The 14,429-nt window shown below is 36.8% G+C and overlaps 1 protein-coding gene across 14 annotated transcripts in view; it reads left to right on the top strand.

Moving 5' to 3' along the window:
- Positions 1 to 14,429, top strand: part of SOSTDC1 (sclerostin domain containing 1) — a 56,326-nt gene that overhangs the window by 25,134 nt on the left and 16,763 nt on the right. For 4 of the 14 annotated variants that reach the window (XM_035698304.2, XM_035698303.2, XM_049093647.1 and 1 more), the window contains exons 3-7: positions 1,367 to 3,610; positions 3,726 to 3,825; positions 4,199 to 4,309; positions 4,394 to 4,491; positions 6,842 to 6,912. The exons of 1 other annotated variant lie outside the window; for it this stretch is intronic. In XM_035698304.2, the coding sequence (XP_035554197.1) occupies positions 4,457 to 4,491; positions 6,842 to 6,912 (106 nt within the window). In that variant the 5' untranslated portion in view covers positions 1,367 to 3,610; positions 3,726 to 3,825; positions 4,199 to 4,309; positions 4,394 to 4,456. Of the gene's footprint in view, positions 1 to 1,366; positions 3,611 to 3,725; positions 3,826 to 4,198; positions 4,310 to 4,393; positions 4,492 to 6,841; positions 6,913 to 10,141; positions 11,704 to 14,429 lie in introns of those variants that run through there. 9 more of the 14 variants (XM_035698306.2, XM_049093648.1, XR_003142980.3 and 6 more) reach the window with 8 other exon arrangements.

Raw genomic sequence — 14,429 nt, 5'->3', positions numbered from 1 at the left:
ACCTGGCCTAACTTGCCAGTGTAATGACTGAGCCATCTTGAAAATGCATCCTCCAGTCCCAGCCTAGCCTTCAAAGCGGGCAGGACCAGATGACAGCTGACTACCACTGAATGAAAGACTCTGAGTGAGAACTGTCCACAAGAGCCCTGAGTTCTTGACCAATGGAAACTCGAGATGTAATAAATGCTTATTATTGTTTTAAACCATTAAGTTTTAGAGGAGATGTGTTGGGCAGCAATTGATGACACGGCAAGTAGAGTTGGTGGATTTAGAGCCATAAATCCACAACTGCAGCATCTATTACTTAAAAGGAGTAGAACAATCAATTCTGGTGACCCATTCCTCTCAGTTTCCCTTTTAAAGAATATTTTCCTAGCTTTATTGACATGTAATTGATGAATAATACTGTGTAAGATGGAGGTGTACAGCATGATGATTTTATATATGCATATATTATGAATTATCACAATGAGATAGTTAACATATCTGTCACCTCACCTCATATATCTTCCCAGTTTCTTTGGCAATGGGAAGAGAGATGTTTTGTTCTCTCTCAGGGAAGAGGAGCTAGAGATAATGTAGAGAGCATGGTGATCTTACCTGGATTGGTTCACAGCTTTTCCATGCCACACTGGCTTTTAATGATCATTCTTTAACGGCGTGTTTAATTGAACTTTTATTGCATGGCAGCACTATGCTAAGAGCTCTACCTCAATTATCTTCATATAATCCTCCCAATAACCATTATTATTATGATTTTTCAGTTTACTGCAAGACAACTCTGAGCTGATGAAATAAGCCGATGTCTGAGTAGCTGTGATTTAAAAAAAAAAAATTATATAATTTCTCTATCCCAAAATATCTCTACAAAGCAGAAAGGACAGTTACTTCATTTTCCTAAGTATGAGCCTTAAGTGTTTTTCAAAATTATCTCTACACAGGGTAGTCAGTTAATGAATATATTTTGGCAAGTGTGTTTTATACCCTTTCTGGTGAAAGCTAATGTGTCACCCCATCTGTGGAAGAGAGCCTTATGTGCTTGCAGTCTCAGGAGCCCCACTGGGCCAGGGCACCAGCTTGGTGCTCCTCCGTCCAACCCTGTCTGCATGGAGGTCATATTTCTCAGGAGCCGTTCCTGGTCAGTGACTGAGTTGACAGGGTCCATCCTGTACAGCTCCATCCTGCAGGGTGCAAGACCCCTCTGTAGGATGACTTTGTGAAACCCTGCCGAAATTTCCTACAGCTACACCAAAGCCCAAGCCTCTCCTTCCCATCATTTTTCTTCACCTGTCTCATTCATTTTAGGTGGGACAAGCATTTGGGACTAACTAGCATTTCCCTCCCCCTCTCCATATTCACCTCACAGGTGTTGCTGCCTCACATATATCTGTTGCATGTTTAGTTCTGTCTTGGCATCTACTTCTTGGGAGCCATGGACTAGCTCACATGGTAGCACATGGAGCATCTGGGATGACTGCATGACAAGCAGATGTTATGAGCAAGTCTCAAAGGACCTGAGGAGGATTCAAAAGATAAGTAACCAGGTGGTATAATTTTGGCTAACCAAAACTGATGCTGTGCCTAGGAACAAATCAAAGATTATTTACGAGGTGGTTAAGAGGAGCTCTATTAGCAATGGAAGTATTGATCTAAGATATGAAGATACATAAGGATGGGATATGTGGTGCTTTGTCTGGTAAGTGAGGTAGATTTACTTATCATCTAAAATAAAGAATACTCATGTAGCAGCTGCTTTGGTGCCCTGCTTCATCTTGCCCTCGGCCCATCTCTGATTTTAATTGTGGCAAGGGTGGACAGTTCTGGGCAAGCTCAACCTTGTGACGATAGCATCCCTCAAGCATGGTCTGGGAGATAGCACCTGGACTCAAGCAAGCATGCTCTGGGAGAAGAGTTGCCAGATTTTAAAAATGAAGAAGAAGGAGAGGTTTGCCTGGGTAAATTTGAATTTCAGAAAAAAATGAATAATTTTTAGTGTAAATATGTCTCAGGTAATACATATAATGAAAAAGTATTTACTATTTACCTGAAGTCCTAATTTAACTGGGCATCTTGTATTTTATTGGCACCCTTAGCCAAGAAGGTCTCCACTTTTCTGTCGTGGAGGTTTTTTTGAAGCCACAGGAGCTTTCTCATCCTCCACCTCAGCAGCCTAGGCTTGAAAAGGTTTTAATGTCTGAGCACTACCCCTCAACTAATGGAGAATTGCAGCTAGGGGATCAACACTCAGCACATGTCCTTCTAACAGAGAAGGGAGCCTTCTGTCTGTTTCTGAGGTCCCTGCAATATCTAGTCTCTATGTTCTGTATCAGCAGTCTCAGGAACACAAGCCTGTACTGGCCTCTTCTCGTCTTCTCTCTCTTCCTGTTTCTTCTGCTTCCTGTGATTGCCCTTCAAATAAATCTAAGTCCTTGTCTTAGGATCCACATTTGGAAGAATCTAAATTAAGACAATGCAATTATGGATAAAGGCGAGTATATGCAATCTCTTCTCCCCAATGATTTCAAACACCCATAAATTTGAAAAATAAGTTTGCCGAAATAGATGGTTACCTAATTATATGAGGATGTAATTTTAGATTCTAGTAAATAAAAAATTAGGCAATTTACATTTCAGGAAGGGACATTTTCCTTTTTCGACTGTAAATAAACCACATATTAACTTACGGTCAAAAAATATTCTTATGAAAACATTAACCCACCAGTATGTAAAAAGTAAGCAACTAAAACTATAAGCAAATCTATTTTCTAGTATATGCATTTTATTTATTTATTTTTAAAGATTTTATTTATTTATTCATGAGAAACAGAGAGAGAGAGAGAGAGAGAGAGAGAGGGAGAAGCAGGCTCCAAGCAGGGAGCCTGACACGGGACTCGATCCCGGGTCTCCAGGATCAAGCCCTGGGCTGAAGGCGGCGCTAAACCGCTGAGCCACCCAGGCTGCCCTAGTATATGCATTTTAAAGGCAAGACCAGTTTTGTTTAAAGAAGTGATGGAATGCGTTTGTATGGGTATCTGTAGTGCGTCTGGGAAGTTTGTGATCATGAGCTCTCAAGTACTTCTGGTCATCAGTATAAATATTGTGATACTTTTGAAGAGTTACGTTCACTTTTGGCACTGTTTTGCATTTCATCACAATTTTCCAGTACCTTTAGACCGCACGAGGTTGTGCATAAAACAATCAATCATCCCCTTTAGGCTGTTTGGCAGAGACAGCCAATGACTTGTTCTGTCATGAACTGAATTCATATATATTCATGAGGCCCAGAGAAGCACTTCATTGTTTCAGATTGTTTTGTTATTTTAGAATAAATCATAAAGACACCATCCCACCCATAGCTGGTAAAGAAATATTTGTCCTATGATCCTCACCTTTGTGGTTTGTAGTGTTTTAACTTGCACAGTTTAGCCCACATTACATGTTTTTTTTTTTTTTACAGTAAGTTGCATACCTTTTTAAAAAGCACCATGCCTGTGCTCCCTTGTATCAGCAAAAATGAGAAACATCTAAAGACTGAAATGACATGTGTCCTAAGAGTGATTTAATTTTCACGAACTGAGGGACTCACGGCAGAATGGTAAACTCCCTACAGGTAGATATTGTGTGAGCTTCCAAATTCCAACAATCACATCCTTTTTTGTCCTTCATTTATTTGTGCAGGACCTTCCAAGAATCGGTTGTGATTATGTAATTTTGTGTCTTGCCAGGATGTCTGCATGAACTTCAGTAAGAACCACAATAGCACTGGCAGCATTAAAACAATTGCTGAGAAAGCTATTTGAACACCTCTGATTAACAGGAGAAGAGGTGGGTAGTTATATTTAAAGCCCTCCAAAGCCTCACATTGTCTGTCTTTCCCAATCAGTTATCACATGCTGGTAAAAATCTTGTAAAATCAAGGGAAATAAAATCCAGAGACAGTGAATCCCAAAGACATAAAAGCCATTGAACACTCTTAATCACCACCAACGTGGTTCTCAGAAAAGACAGTTTATTGGATCGTCTCTTTGAATTATGAGTGCGGCAATAAGACTTGATTCAAACATTTACTGTCTTGGCTTCTAACAATGGCTATTTGTTTAGGTGGCACAGTGCCTATTTAAGACTTAGTCAAATTCTTGCCATGGGGATCAACAATGTTTAAAAGGACAAATGGTAATATAACTGTGGCTCCACACAGGGCTGGAATCTGACGACTTGGGTTGAAATCCTGGCCTGGATGGATTAGCTCGTGAAACTCAGACAACGTATTTGATTTTTAACCCTGGGTGTTCTCATCTCTATAACATAGGTAATAGTGCTTATCTTATTATGTGAATATGTGCTGGCCATAAAGTAAGAATCTGCATTTTGCTATTGTTTTTATTTTTACCAGTCGATGTGCTTAGCTGCAAAAAAACTGAACCCACTTTGGCTAGATTAAACAGAAGAAGAATTGATGAAAGGAGACCAGGCGGCTCAAACATTTTGGAGGTACAGAGAATCAGACTTGGAAGTGACATAAAAAAGACAATGTCTGAGTCATACTGTAGAGCTGCCAAGGGACACCACATATACGAGGGCTCACACAGGAGTTACATAAATTGTAGAGCACAGTGCAAATATGAGGCCACTTGTTCACAAAGTCGGAAAATTTCCATTACAGACACTAAAACAAAGAGCTCTCTCCCTTTTTTTTCCAGCTCTCTGACAACCCGTCATAGTGCTTTTTATTTGCTATTTCATCTTGTTCTGAGCAAAGAAAAGCTAAATTTAAAAAATTTTTAGTATGAATTTTATTCATCTTCATATTGTACCTTGTCAGTCTTAAATACGGATACATGAGCATTTACCTTATATGCAGAATGACCGAAAATACAATCCCTATATTATAACCTGTTCATGCTTATGTATTTTGTTCTTACCAGAGGAGTAAAAACACTGCCCCAAATTAACTCAACTTTCATTTCACTTCTTGATATGTGAGCATCCTACCAAAGCTCTCTACCTGTGACATACTGATGAGCAAGAAGAACTGATAAGGAAAGGAGACAGGGGATGCCCTATTGTCCCTTTTCTTCTGTATCAGCCTTTTCAATGTCAGAGTTGGTGACAGCAGAGGAATAACATGAGTGAGAAAAGCTATGAGAAGGTTCCTTGGTTGTTTGTGTTTCTTGGAATGACATTACCTTTTTTTCTGCTTTGGAAGCAAGATCTCATTCAAATGGGGAAAGTGTGGCCTCTCAGGGCTGTCAGCACTTCCCAGTCTCACACCTATCACTCTGTAGTAGATGTGAACACATTTACTTTGTCCTTGCTTTGAACCTTGCCGGACTTCTACACATCATGGGTCTATGGAATGCTGTGCTTACTGGGCCAATAAATGCAATATGCAGATGGGCGGGAAGGAATTGGGGCAGCCGTGCATATTGTGCAAATTATTACATGTAGCATAATCTGGTTGGAGTATTCCTTGTAAGATTTTATTTTTAACCCAGAAAGGCATATGCTTTACTGTCTGAATGTTCTTTTCCAAGAAAGTAAATGCTAGTGTTAGGAAATGCATCTGCTTAAAGAAACTCCCATCAGGCTGCATGAGACAAAGCAGAAGAAACGTGTGTATGAATTCATCATTGTTCTGTTAGGTGCAAAGAGCCTCTGTCATCTGACAGTGTGTTGCTTATGATCCAGAACTATTGGAAAAATTGGCAGGAGCTTACACTATCTTTGTTATCCCACAAAGTCAATTCCCATGGATTTTCTCTTGTGATCTATCACAAATATATACCCACAATATATGCTGATGAGCTGAACTCATATAAAAAAATGCTTCCCCTCTAATAACTGGGCTTGAATGTATAAAGTCATCATCATGATAACTGTCCTGAGTTCTTGAAATTCATTTTCAAACTCATTTTTCGTTCTATTTTAGTCTCATATTATTCTTTCAAGTGGATTTTGTTCTTTAACTTTTAAGGCACATTAATTTTAGTGTGTAACATTTCGCTCTATGTGATGCATTATTCAAATAAACTATGTGAAGAATTTCTTGGCTATAAAATTCTTGGAATATTCATCTTCCTTTCTGTTTTATTTCACTATTGTAAAGACCTTACAATCTGCATGCTCTAACAAAATGTTAAGTCAGAAATACACAATCCTTTTTTTCATAATTGAAATACTGTAGATAAACTGGCTTCTATTTCTTTACTAATATTTATCAATTTAGGTGATTTGGATGAAATTATATAATACAGATATATATACACACACACATACACACACGGCACACTTTGTTTCTGGTGTGTTTTTAGAACTGACATAGGAACTTAATGCTTGATAAATATTTGCTAGGACAGATGCCTCTGTGAGTAACTTATGAGCCTTCTAATGTAGATATTAATCCACCTCATAATAGATAATGTCTTAGGTAAAGAATTTCACAAAACTAGATTTCTCATTTTGGGTTACTAGCATTTTAAATTACATTTTAAGACATTTTTAAAAAAGAGATTAGATCAAGAATTTAAAGAAAAAAAGTAAGAGACTTCTCTGGAAAAGTGGTCACATGGGTGTTTTTCTAAACTGAATCATTAAGTTATTGAGCACAGCCTTAACAGTCTACTAGTTCTACCCTTAATCCTCAGGGGAAACAAAAATTAGCTGGGCTCATGATGGCCCATATTAAATTTTCCAGACACTTGAAGCTAGGTGTGGCCATGTGACTGGATTTTAAGACCAATGAGATATAAGCAGAGGGGATGTAGGCTATTCAGATTATGTTATTGAGGGTAGAAGAATAAAAATCAATCTTATGCAAATGCCTGTGATTTTGGATCTACAGTACACACAGCCACATTTTTGTTTGGAATGATGCAATACCCAAGAAAGAATGTTTTGGGGGACAAAAATACGGTAAGAACTCATTAATTTTCCTGTGAACCAAATTGACATAAGATAGGAATAGTTGACCTACACATATAATACATATATGTGTGTATGTATCTGTTAGTTATAATAATTAAAGGTTTATCTTCAAAATAATTTTCCTCAATTCTCTGCTGGGTTTTGGAGCTCCAGTTTTTATCAAACACTTGCCTAGGCTGTAAGATGGTTCTGAAGAGCTTAGAATATAAAGTTGATTTCCTATGTGACACAGAAAGACCTAAAGACATTGCTAAGAAAAGCGAGTTATGAAATAAGGTATCAAGTATAAATTCAGTTGAATAACAAGTATAAAAAATACATTTGTATATAGGTTGGTATGCATATATGCAAATTAACACACGCATGTGTGTATGTGTGACCATGTTAATGTATAAATAGAAAATGTTTTTAAGGATATATGGAAAATTGTTCATAGTAGTGACCTCAGAGAGGGCAAGCATTTGGAAGGGAGGACGGTGAAGGTGAAATTTAATTTTTCAGTCCAAATGCTTCTTTTTGTTTAAATGTTTTATAAAGAATATGCATTCAGAAATTACTCATGGAGTTTATATATATGTGTGTATAGTGAAATTGAAATATACATATTATCAAAATTAAATATATATTATGTATACTTATTAAATACTTATATATTTATATGTGACAAAAGTAAAGGCAAACTCGGGAAGGCTTCATTTAGTTATGTTGTCTGGGAAATGAGACTTCAGATTTTTTTACTTTATGGTAGAATCATCCCTGGTTTTATTCCTGGTTCGATAGCTTGCTGGCAACAGCTAATGGGTGAATAACATGCATTATTTGAGAAGCATAGGTTACAACATAGCCTTATAGGGTGGCTGTTAGAATTGTACATAATATCACCAGATCATTCATGCCCCATTGCCTGATACATTAGAGGCACTCAATGGATGCTATTATTATTTTTTTAAAAGATTTTATGTATTTATTCATGAAAGACACAGAGAGAGAGAGAGAGAGAGAGAGGCAGAGACACAGGCTAAGGGAGAAGGAGGCTCCCTGCAAGGATCCGGATGTGGGACTCGATCCCAGATCCCAGGATCACGCCCTGGGCCAAAGGCAGATGCTCAACTGCTGAGCCACCCAGGCATCCCACATGCTACTATTATTGAGATTATTCTTAAATGTGGAAAACTGGAATGAAGTCTTTTTGATATGACATAGTTATAATTTCATTAAGCCAGGTAAAAGTTAATGATAAAAAAAGAGGAAGCTTGACAGGAAAAATGTAGGCAATGTTTTATTTATTTATTTACTTACTTACTTATTTATTTTAAAGATTTTATTTATTTATTCATGACAGACACAGAGAGAGAGAGAGAGAGGCAGAGACACAGGCAGAGGGAGAAGCAGGCTCCATGCAGGGAGCCTGATGCAGGACTCAATCCCGGGTCTCCAGGATCATACCCCGGGGACTAAGGCGGCGCCAAACAGCCGGCCATCGAGGCTGCCCTAGGCAATGTTTTAAATGAGTATACTTTGCAAGTGAATTCAGTAAAGTTACAATTGAAGATATATTATAACATATATAATGTTATTTATAAATTAATTTATAATGTTATGGATCACAGAGAAAATAAAATGAAGTTCTATTTATAATAAAGAAATCAATAATAGCAATAAACACAAGAGAACCAGGAAAGACTTTAAAAAGAAATCTGTCAACTCTATATAAAGATCAAATAAAAAGTAATGTTTAATTTTCTTAGGTTGTATATATGGGATATATATAATTTAAGTAATTCATAAATTATATAAAATTCATAAAAATCTGATCTAGTATAATGTTATCAGTCATAATTTAAAAATGAGTGTCATAAAAATATTTGTCAATTGTATCATTTGTGTGTGTGTAAACTCTCACCAGATCCTTAGCCATGGCTATTTGTAAGTCTTTGGCCATTTACAACTATTGTTTTATTCTGATGCTTTTGCAAACGTGCTCCTGATAAAATGCTTCATCTTTGAAGAGATTCATGGGAAGAGCCTGACAAATACTATAAAATACAGGATTCTGATAACTTTAAGATCGTAACCCTGAATTGGGTAAGAATTTCTAAAACTCCAATGGAAAACTGATGCATAAAGTTGTTAACTCAAGATGAAGCAAAACAAGAATTAACTGCATAAGATAAATGAACTGATGAAAATGTTACAATTTTTATGACTTCCTTGAAAACATTACTGGTTCTTAAATGTTTTCTTTCCAGATTTAAAGTACTGCTTTTTTCTATTCTTTTTTAAGCTATCTGTAACTTACTCTAATTTGGTAAAGTATCTTTGCAACAAAAGTTAAAGTATTTACCTTTTTGCTACCTGGTCCTCCCAGAATTTAGAAGCTCTTATTGAATATTCCTATTTTTCATAACAATATATGTATTTGTATAAATTCGATAAGAATTTGTTTTCCTCGTAACAAGACGCAGTTGGACAAGTCCTTGGCTTGGCTTCCTAGCCTAAAGAGGCTTTTGAAAGTCCCACGTGAGATTCCTTATGAAAAGTTCCAGCAACACAGATTTAAAAGAACCTACAGGATCAATCACTATTCTTGTAGTATTTGTGTAAATACTCAGGCCAAGTTTATTGAAACTAGACTTAATTTGCAAACAAATCAGTGTTACTTTGGTTATCTTTGATAGAAATGGGGATGATTATAAAGAGAAGAAAACTTATATTTCAGTAATACTACTTTGTGGATGTCATATTCTAGGGCTGTTGTCTTTGAGGTTGTGTTTTCTACCTGTAAACTGAAGTGAATCCTAAATTCTTCTGATTTCCTCCAATATTTGCCTAGAACTCTCCAAACTAACATTTACAGTTTTTTCTTACTTTTTTGACTTGGAGTCACGATAAAACTAAAACTGTCATTTTCCTGAAGCCATGCAAAGGAAAGCTAGACAGCTTGATATAAAACTTGAGAGAGATTACCACAGCCACTTATGTGTGGACAGTCTTCATGCCTGTTGCTATATGGCCACTTAGTAAGATTGCCAGAGACATTTACACTACAAAGTAGGGAAATCTGTCTGATTATCATTGTCTGCCCTCATGCCTTCTGAAGATGATTTGAAATTTTCTGACATCTAGAAGTTTTCTCAACTGGCTGCTGTCCAAGCTCAGAAACTGAACTTACAATTTGTTCAAACTATTAACTTTTGTTTTTCTTTTGTTTCCACAGAAATGAGTCTCGTTAAAGTACTTGATTGCTCACATCCTATAGAGGCCTAGTCTAGGTGGAAGCTTATCTGCAACACCACCCCTTGAAATAAAATATCCTCATATTCGTTCTGTCCTAAGTAATCATGGAGATATATGATTGCTAATAACTAATATTGTGCCAATGTAAATAACCTTTAAAAATTATAATTCATTTGAGTTATTTAATTGTTTCAATCTTGGCTCCTGGGAACCTCTGCTCTTTTTCAATCTTTGGCTGTTCTTATAGTCATCATATTAACCTCTCTGGTGTGTTGTATGCTCTAGAGGGCTTTCAATGCCTTTCAGCGGCCACTCACACTCTAAATGGTACCCATCAGGATTGAACAACTGGATGAAATCAACAATTACCACATAAATGATGAAGATGGTGACTACATGGCCCTCCAGCGTGATGACTCAACTAATGGCAACAGCAAATATGTGACTCTGCAGCCTGGTTACATCAATGATGCTAACCGAGAATAACGATTAATGCTATTCTGGTTGGTCATATTCTCAGCCTGCCAAAAGAGGAGAATTGTTAAAATAAAAACAAACAGAGACCAACCTTGAAAATTCCATGAGCAGACAAAACCAGTTTAGTCTCACAAACAAAGCTTAATTTAGCATATTTTGCAAGACTGTCTTGACCTGGGCTATTTCTTGCTTATGCCTCTGGAAATCAAAAGCAAAACTTAAACTGCTTCTCAAGGCTGATATGAGGTAAGCCCTGACCAATTCCCTATCGTTTAAGGAAATTCTAATTATTATAACCAATCACCATGAAGAATAAAGTCACTGTTTTCTCATTTATATATAAGCTGCTTTATAATAAAATAACCCCAAACCTCATTCCACATTTTTGTTTTCGTGCTCCTCCTTTGCAAACTGCCCTTTTGATGTGTGCACAATAAAATTTCACTAATTATGATTTCAGTGCTTCATTGGTTTCACTTTGGCTATTTCTGAACTTTTGACAATTAGCACTTCTCCCTAACCAGAGAATGGAAGGTTGCCTTTGGGAGGATGAGACCCCAGAGGAGCTACCAGCTGGAAGGTGTCTATGCAGTCCTCACAGATGGGCAACAAGCTTGCCCTTGAAAGAGCATTCAGGGGGTGCTTCTCCATGTCTGCCACATTTTGAGGGGAACTTGACAAAGTAATTTTAAAGCTCAACTGAAAGAATAAGCAAACAAGAAGAGCTAATAAATTTTGGGAAAAGGAGAATAACAAGAAGGGATTTGCTCTGTCAGTTATGAAAACATATTTTAAAAGCCTTAATAATCCCTGGTAGTAATCTCAGGAGTAGACTGAATGGCCAGTGACACAGATTTGAAGGCCAAAACAACCTCCAGCTCACCTAAATATTTAGTGCACAATTGTGCGGCAGCAGTTTGTTTTTTGTTTGTGTGTTTGAAGTACTCAGAAGATTAAGGCAATGATGTAATTTGTGAATATTAGGGTACTGTCCATTTCCTATAGCCCCCCTCTGTGTGACAATGGCCTTGCTGATAATCAGGTTTCTGGGGGGAAAAAAAGGAAAGAGAGAAAAGAAAGAAAGAAGAAAGAAAGGAAAGAAAGAAAGAAAGAAAGAAAGAAAGAAAGAAAGAAAGAAAGAAAGAAAAGAAAGAAAGGAAAGAAAAGAAAGAAAGAAAGAAAGGAAAAGAAAGAAAGAAAGAAGAAAGAAAGAAAGGAAGAAAGGAAAAGAAAGAAGAAAGAAAGAAAGAAGAAAGAAAGAAAGAAAGAAAGAAAGAAAGAAAGAAAGAAAGAAAGAAAGAAAGAAAGAAGAAAGAAAGAAAGAAAGAAAGAAAGAAAGAAAGAAAGAAAGAAAGAAAGAAAGAAAAAGAAAACCTGGATAATTTCATGCTTTTAAAAATGTCCATAAATGGAAGCAATTAGTTTGTTGATGTAAGATCTTCTGGGATGAGGATATAAACCCCAAATATTTAAGACTCATAGCAAAGCTGGAGGTCAGCTGTTTGCTCTGCTCTGACAAGCCTCTGTGTGGCGGGTCACCAGCAGCTGTGAGTCCAATGTGGAAACCAGGAAAAAACACCTAGGTATAGTGCATCTGCTCCTATTTTGTGGATCTTTGCATCTATGTATATTTGGCTAATTAAGTCATAATTATAGTATGTGTGAAGAAGAGTAGGAATACAAGGCTTAGTCTCTTCTTGTTAATCTGTAATTCTCCTGAAACTCTGAAATGTTAAGGGACAGAACCAGTGGGAAAGGTTTAGATGTTCAGTAGACTTTATTTAAAAATTATTGTTTTTTTGAGAGGTACCTGGGTGACTCAGTCAGTTGGGCATCCAACTCTTGGTTTCAGCTCAGGTCATAATCTCAGGGTCCTAGGACTGAACCCTGATTCAGGCTCCATACTGGTGGGGAGTCTGCTTGAGATTCTCTCTCTCCATCTCCTTCTGCCCCTCCCCTTTCCTGCATACACTCTCTCTCTGAAGTAAATAAATCTTTAAAAAAATTTTTTTGAGGGGAGAAACAACAAAAAAAAATTGCTACCTGCACTCTATCTCAAATAAACTTTATATTGATAAAGTCTGTGAATCACAGAGAAATAAAATATACATAGATGTTTATCTGACCCTGGTGCTAGGGGAAGCCTTTATAAGCTTGAAGATCTAAAATAAATGAATTATATATGTGATCAAACATACCTAAGCCCACATACAGACATGGATTAAATCTTATATGTATAAGTCATATACAATTTAGCCTCTAAGCAGAGTCTAAGACAAAGATCCATGTGTGGGCAGTTTATTTGGAAATGTGACCCCAGATGGCAGAAGAAGGAATATAGGTCAGTAGAAAAGTCAATTCAAGGATACCTAATCCAGTTAGCTACCCTCTGTGTGTTGGATTACTCTGTTCCCAGAGATGTTCTGAGAAGACCCCAAATATCCACTTGAAGGTAAGAGGAAAAAGTTCCACTGCCACCAGACCTCCTTTGTCAAAGGTGGCAGTAACCAGAGAGTATTGATTCCTCACATTCCATGTTGCAGAAATGAGTACCAGTGTGTTCCCCAGGGTTAGGCTACTATGAGGTCAGAGAGAGCCCAAAGCAGGAAGTAAGAGGTTTGAGACAAGGGTTTCAGGTGAACGTTCTCAGGCTGCATCCAAGGGAGGCTGAGTGTAGCCAGCAGGACACTGGCCTCCACAAAAGAAGCTGGAATAGGAGATGAGGCTGGAGACGGAGGTGGCGCACAGAAGTGTGCAATATAAGGAATGAGGAAAGCCATCAGCTATCATTAAATGGCAAGCCAGATTGAAAAAATACTTTCTATTCCTGATGAAGCATGAATAACTTCCTAATCTCTTAAAATACGTAGAAAGAATAAAGTAGGTACAATGTAAAGATGAAGTGGCAAGTTATAAAGGAAGGAAAAATCTGATGCCAAATAAGCAAAATGGCCTCATGCATGAACAATTTTAGAGATGAAATTGTAATATTTAAGATATACGATTTTCACCTATTGGCAATTATTCTTCATTCTTCTCAGTTTTAAGGTGTATTGGAAGAAATGGGCACTTTCATATACGACTGATAATTCTCCAATAGAATATTTTTGAAGAGCGACTTGGCATTATTCACAAATGTGCTAAAATGAGCACATACAGCGGTAATCAAGGAATCATTTTTTTATTATACTTTCAGAACTTAAGCTAAATAAACATATGGATTAATTTGCAGAATAATAAAAAATGGCGAATTAATAAATGAAAAAAGAACCAAACGTAATAATGAGCAAATAAATGAAAACATGCAATATTTCTTTCCCATTAAATTTAAAAATATTATTTATCAATTAAATTGCTGGGATTTTAAAAACTGGCAATGCTAAGTGCTTATAAAGATAAGGTGACTTATCCGCACTGCAGATAAGTTTGTATGTGAAGCTCTGGAAACAATTGGGCATTAGGTACCAAACATCATGGACTCCATTTTAAGGAAATGGTGAGAAATACAAATATTTATGCACAAAAATGTTTGCTTCAGTTTATTTAAATTATCAAATAATCAGAGACGACTAAAAGTGTCTGTTTGAAATACAATTACACACATGAATGTGAAGGATGAAACACTAGAGTTTTCAAGTTAGCAGAAGCATTGTAAGATTTCCCATCATCACTGCTGTAAATTAACATTGGTTGAAAATTTTAACCCAGAAGAATAAATACCGAAGAAATATAAAATATCAAAAAGACAGGAACAGAGTTATCATGATTGTCAGATGACGTGATCACCGGGG

The sequence above is a fragment of the Canis lupus genome, chromosome 14 (assembly GCF_003254725.2).
Source record: "Canis lupus dingo isolate Sandy chromosome 14, ASM325472v2, whole genome shotgun sequence".
In the NCBI taxonomy this organism is placed as follows: Eukaryota; Metazoa; Chordata; class Mammalia; order Carnivora; family Canidae; genus Canis; species Canis lupus.
Note: the sequence above shows the minus strand (reverse complement) of the source record. Positions and strands in the feature narration are given on the sequence as shown.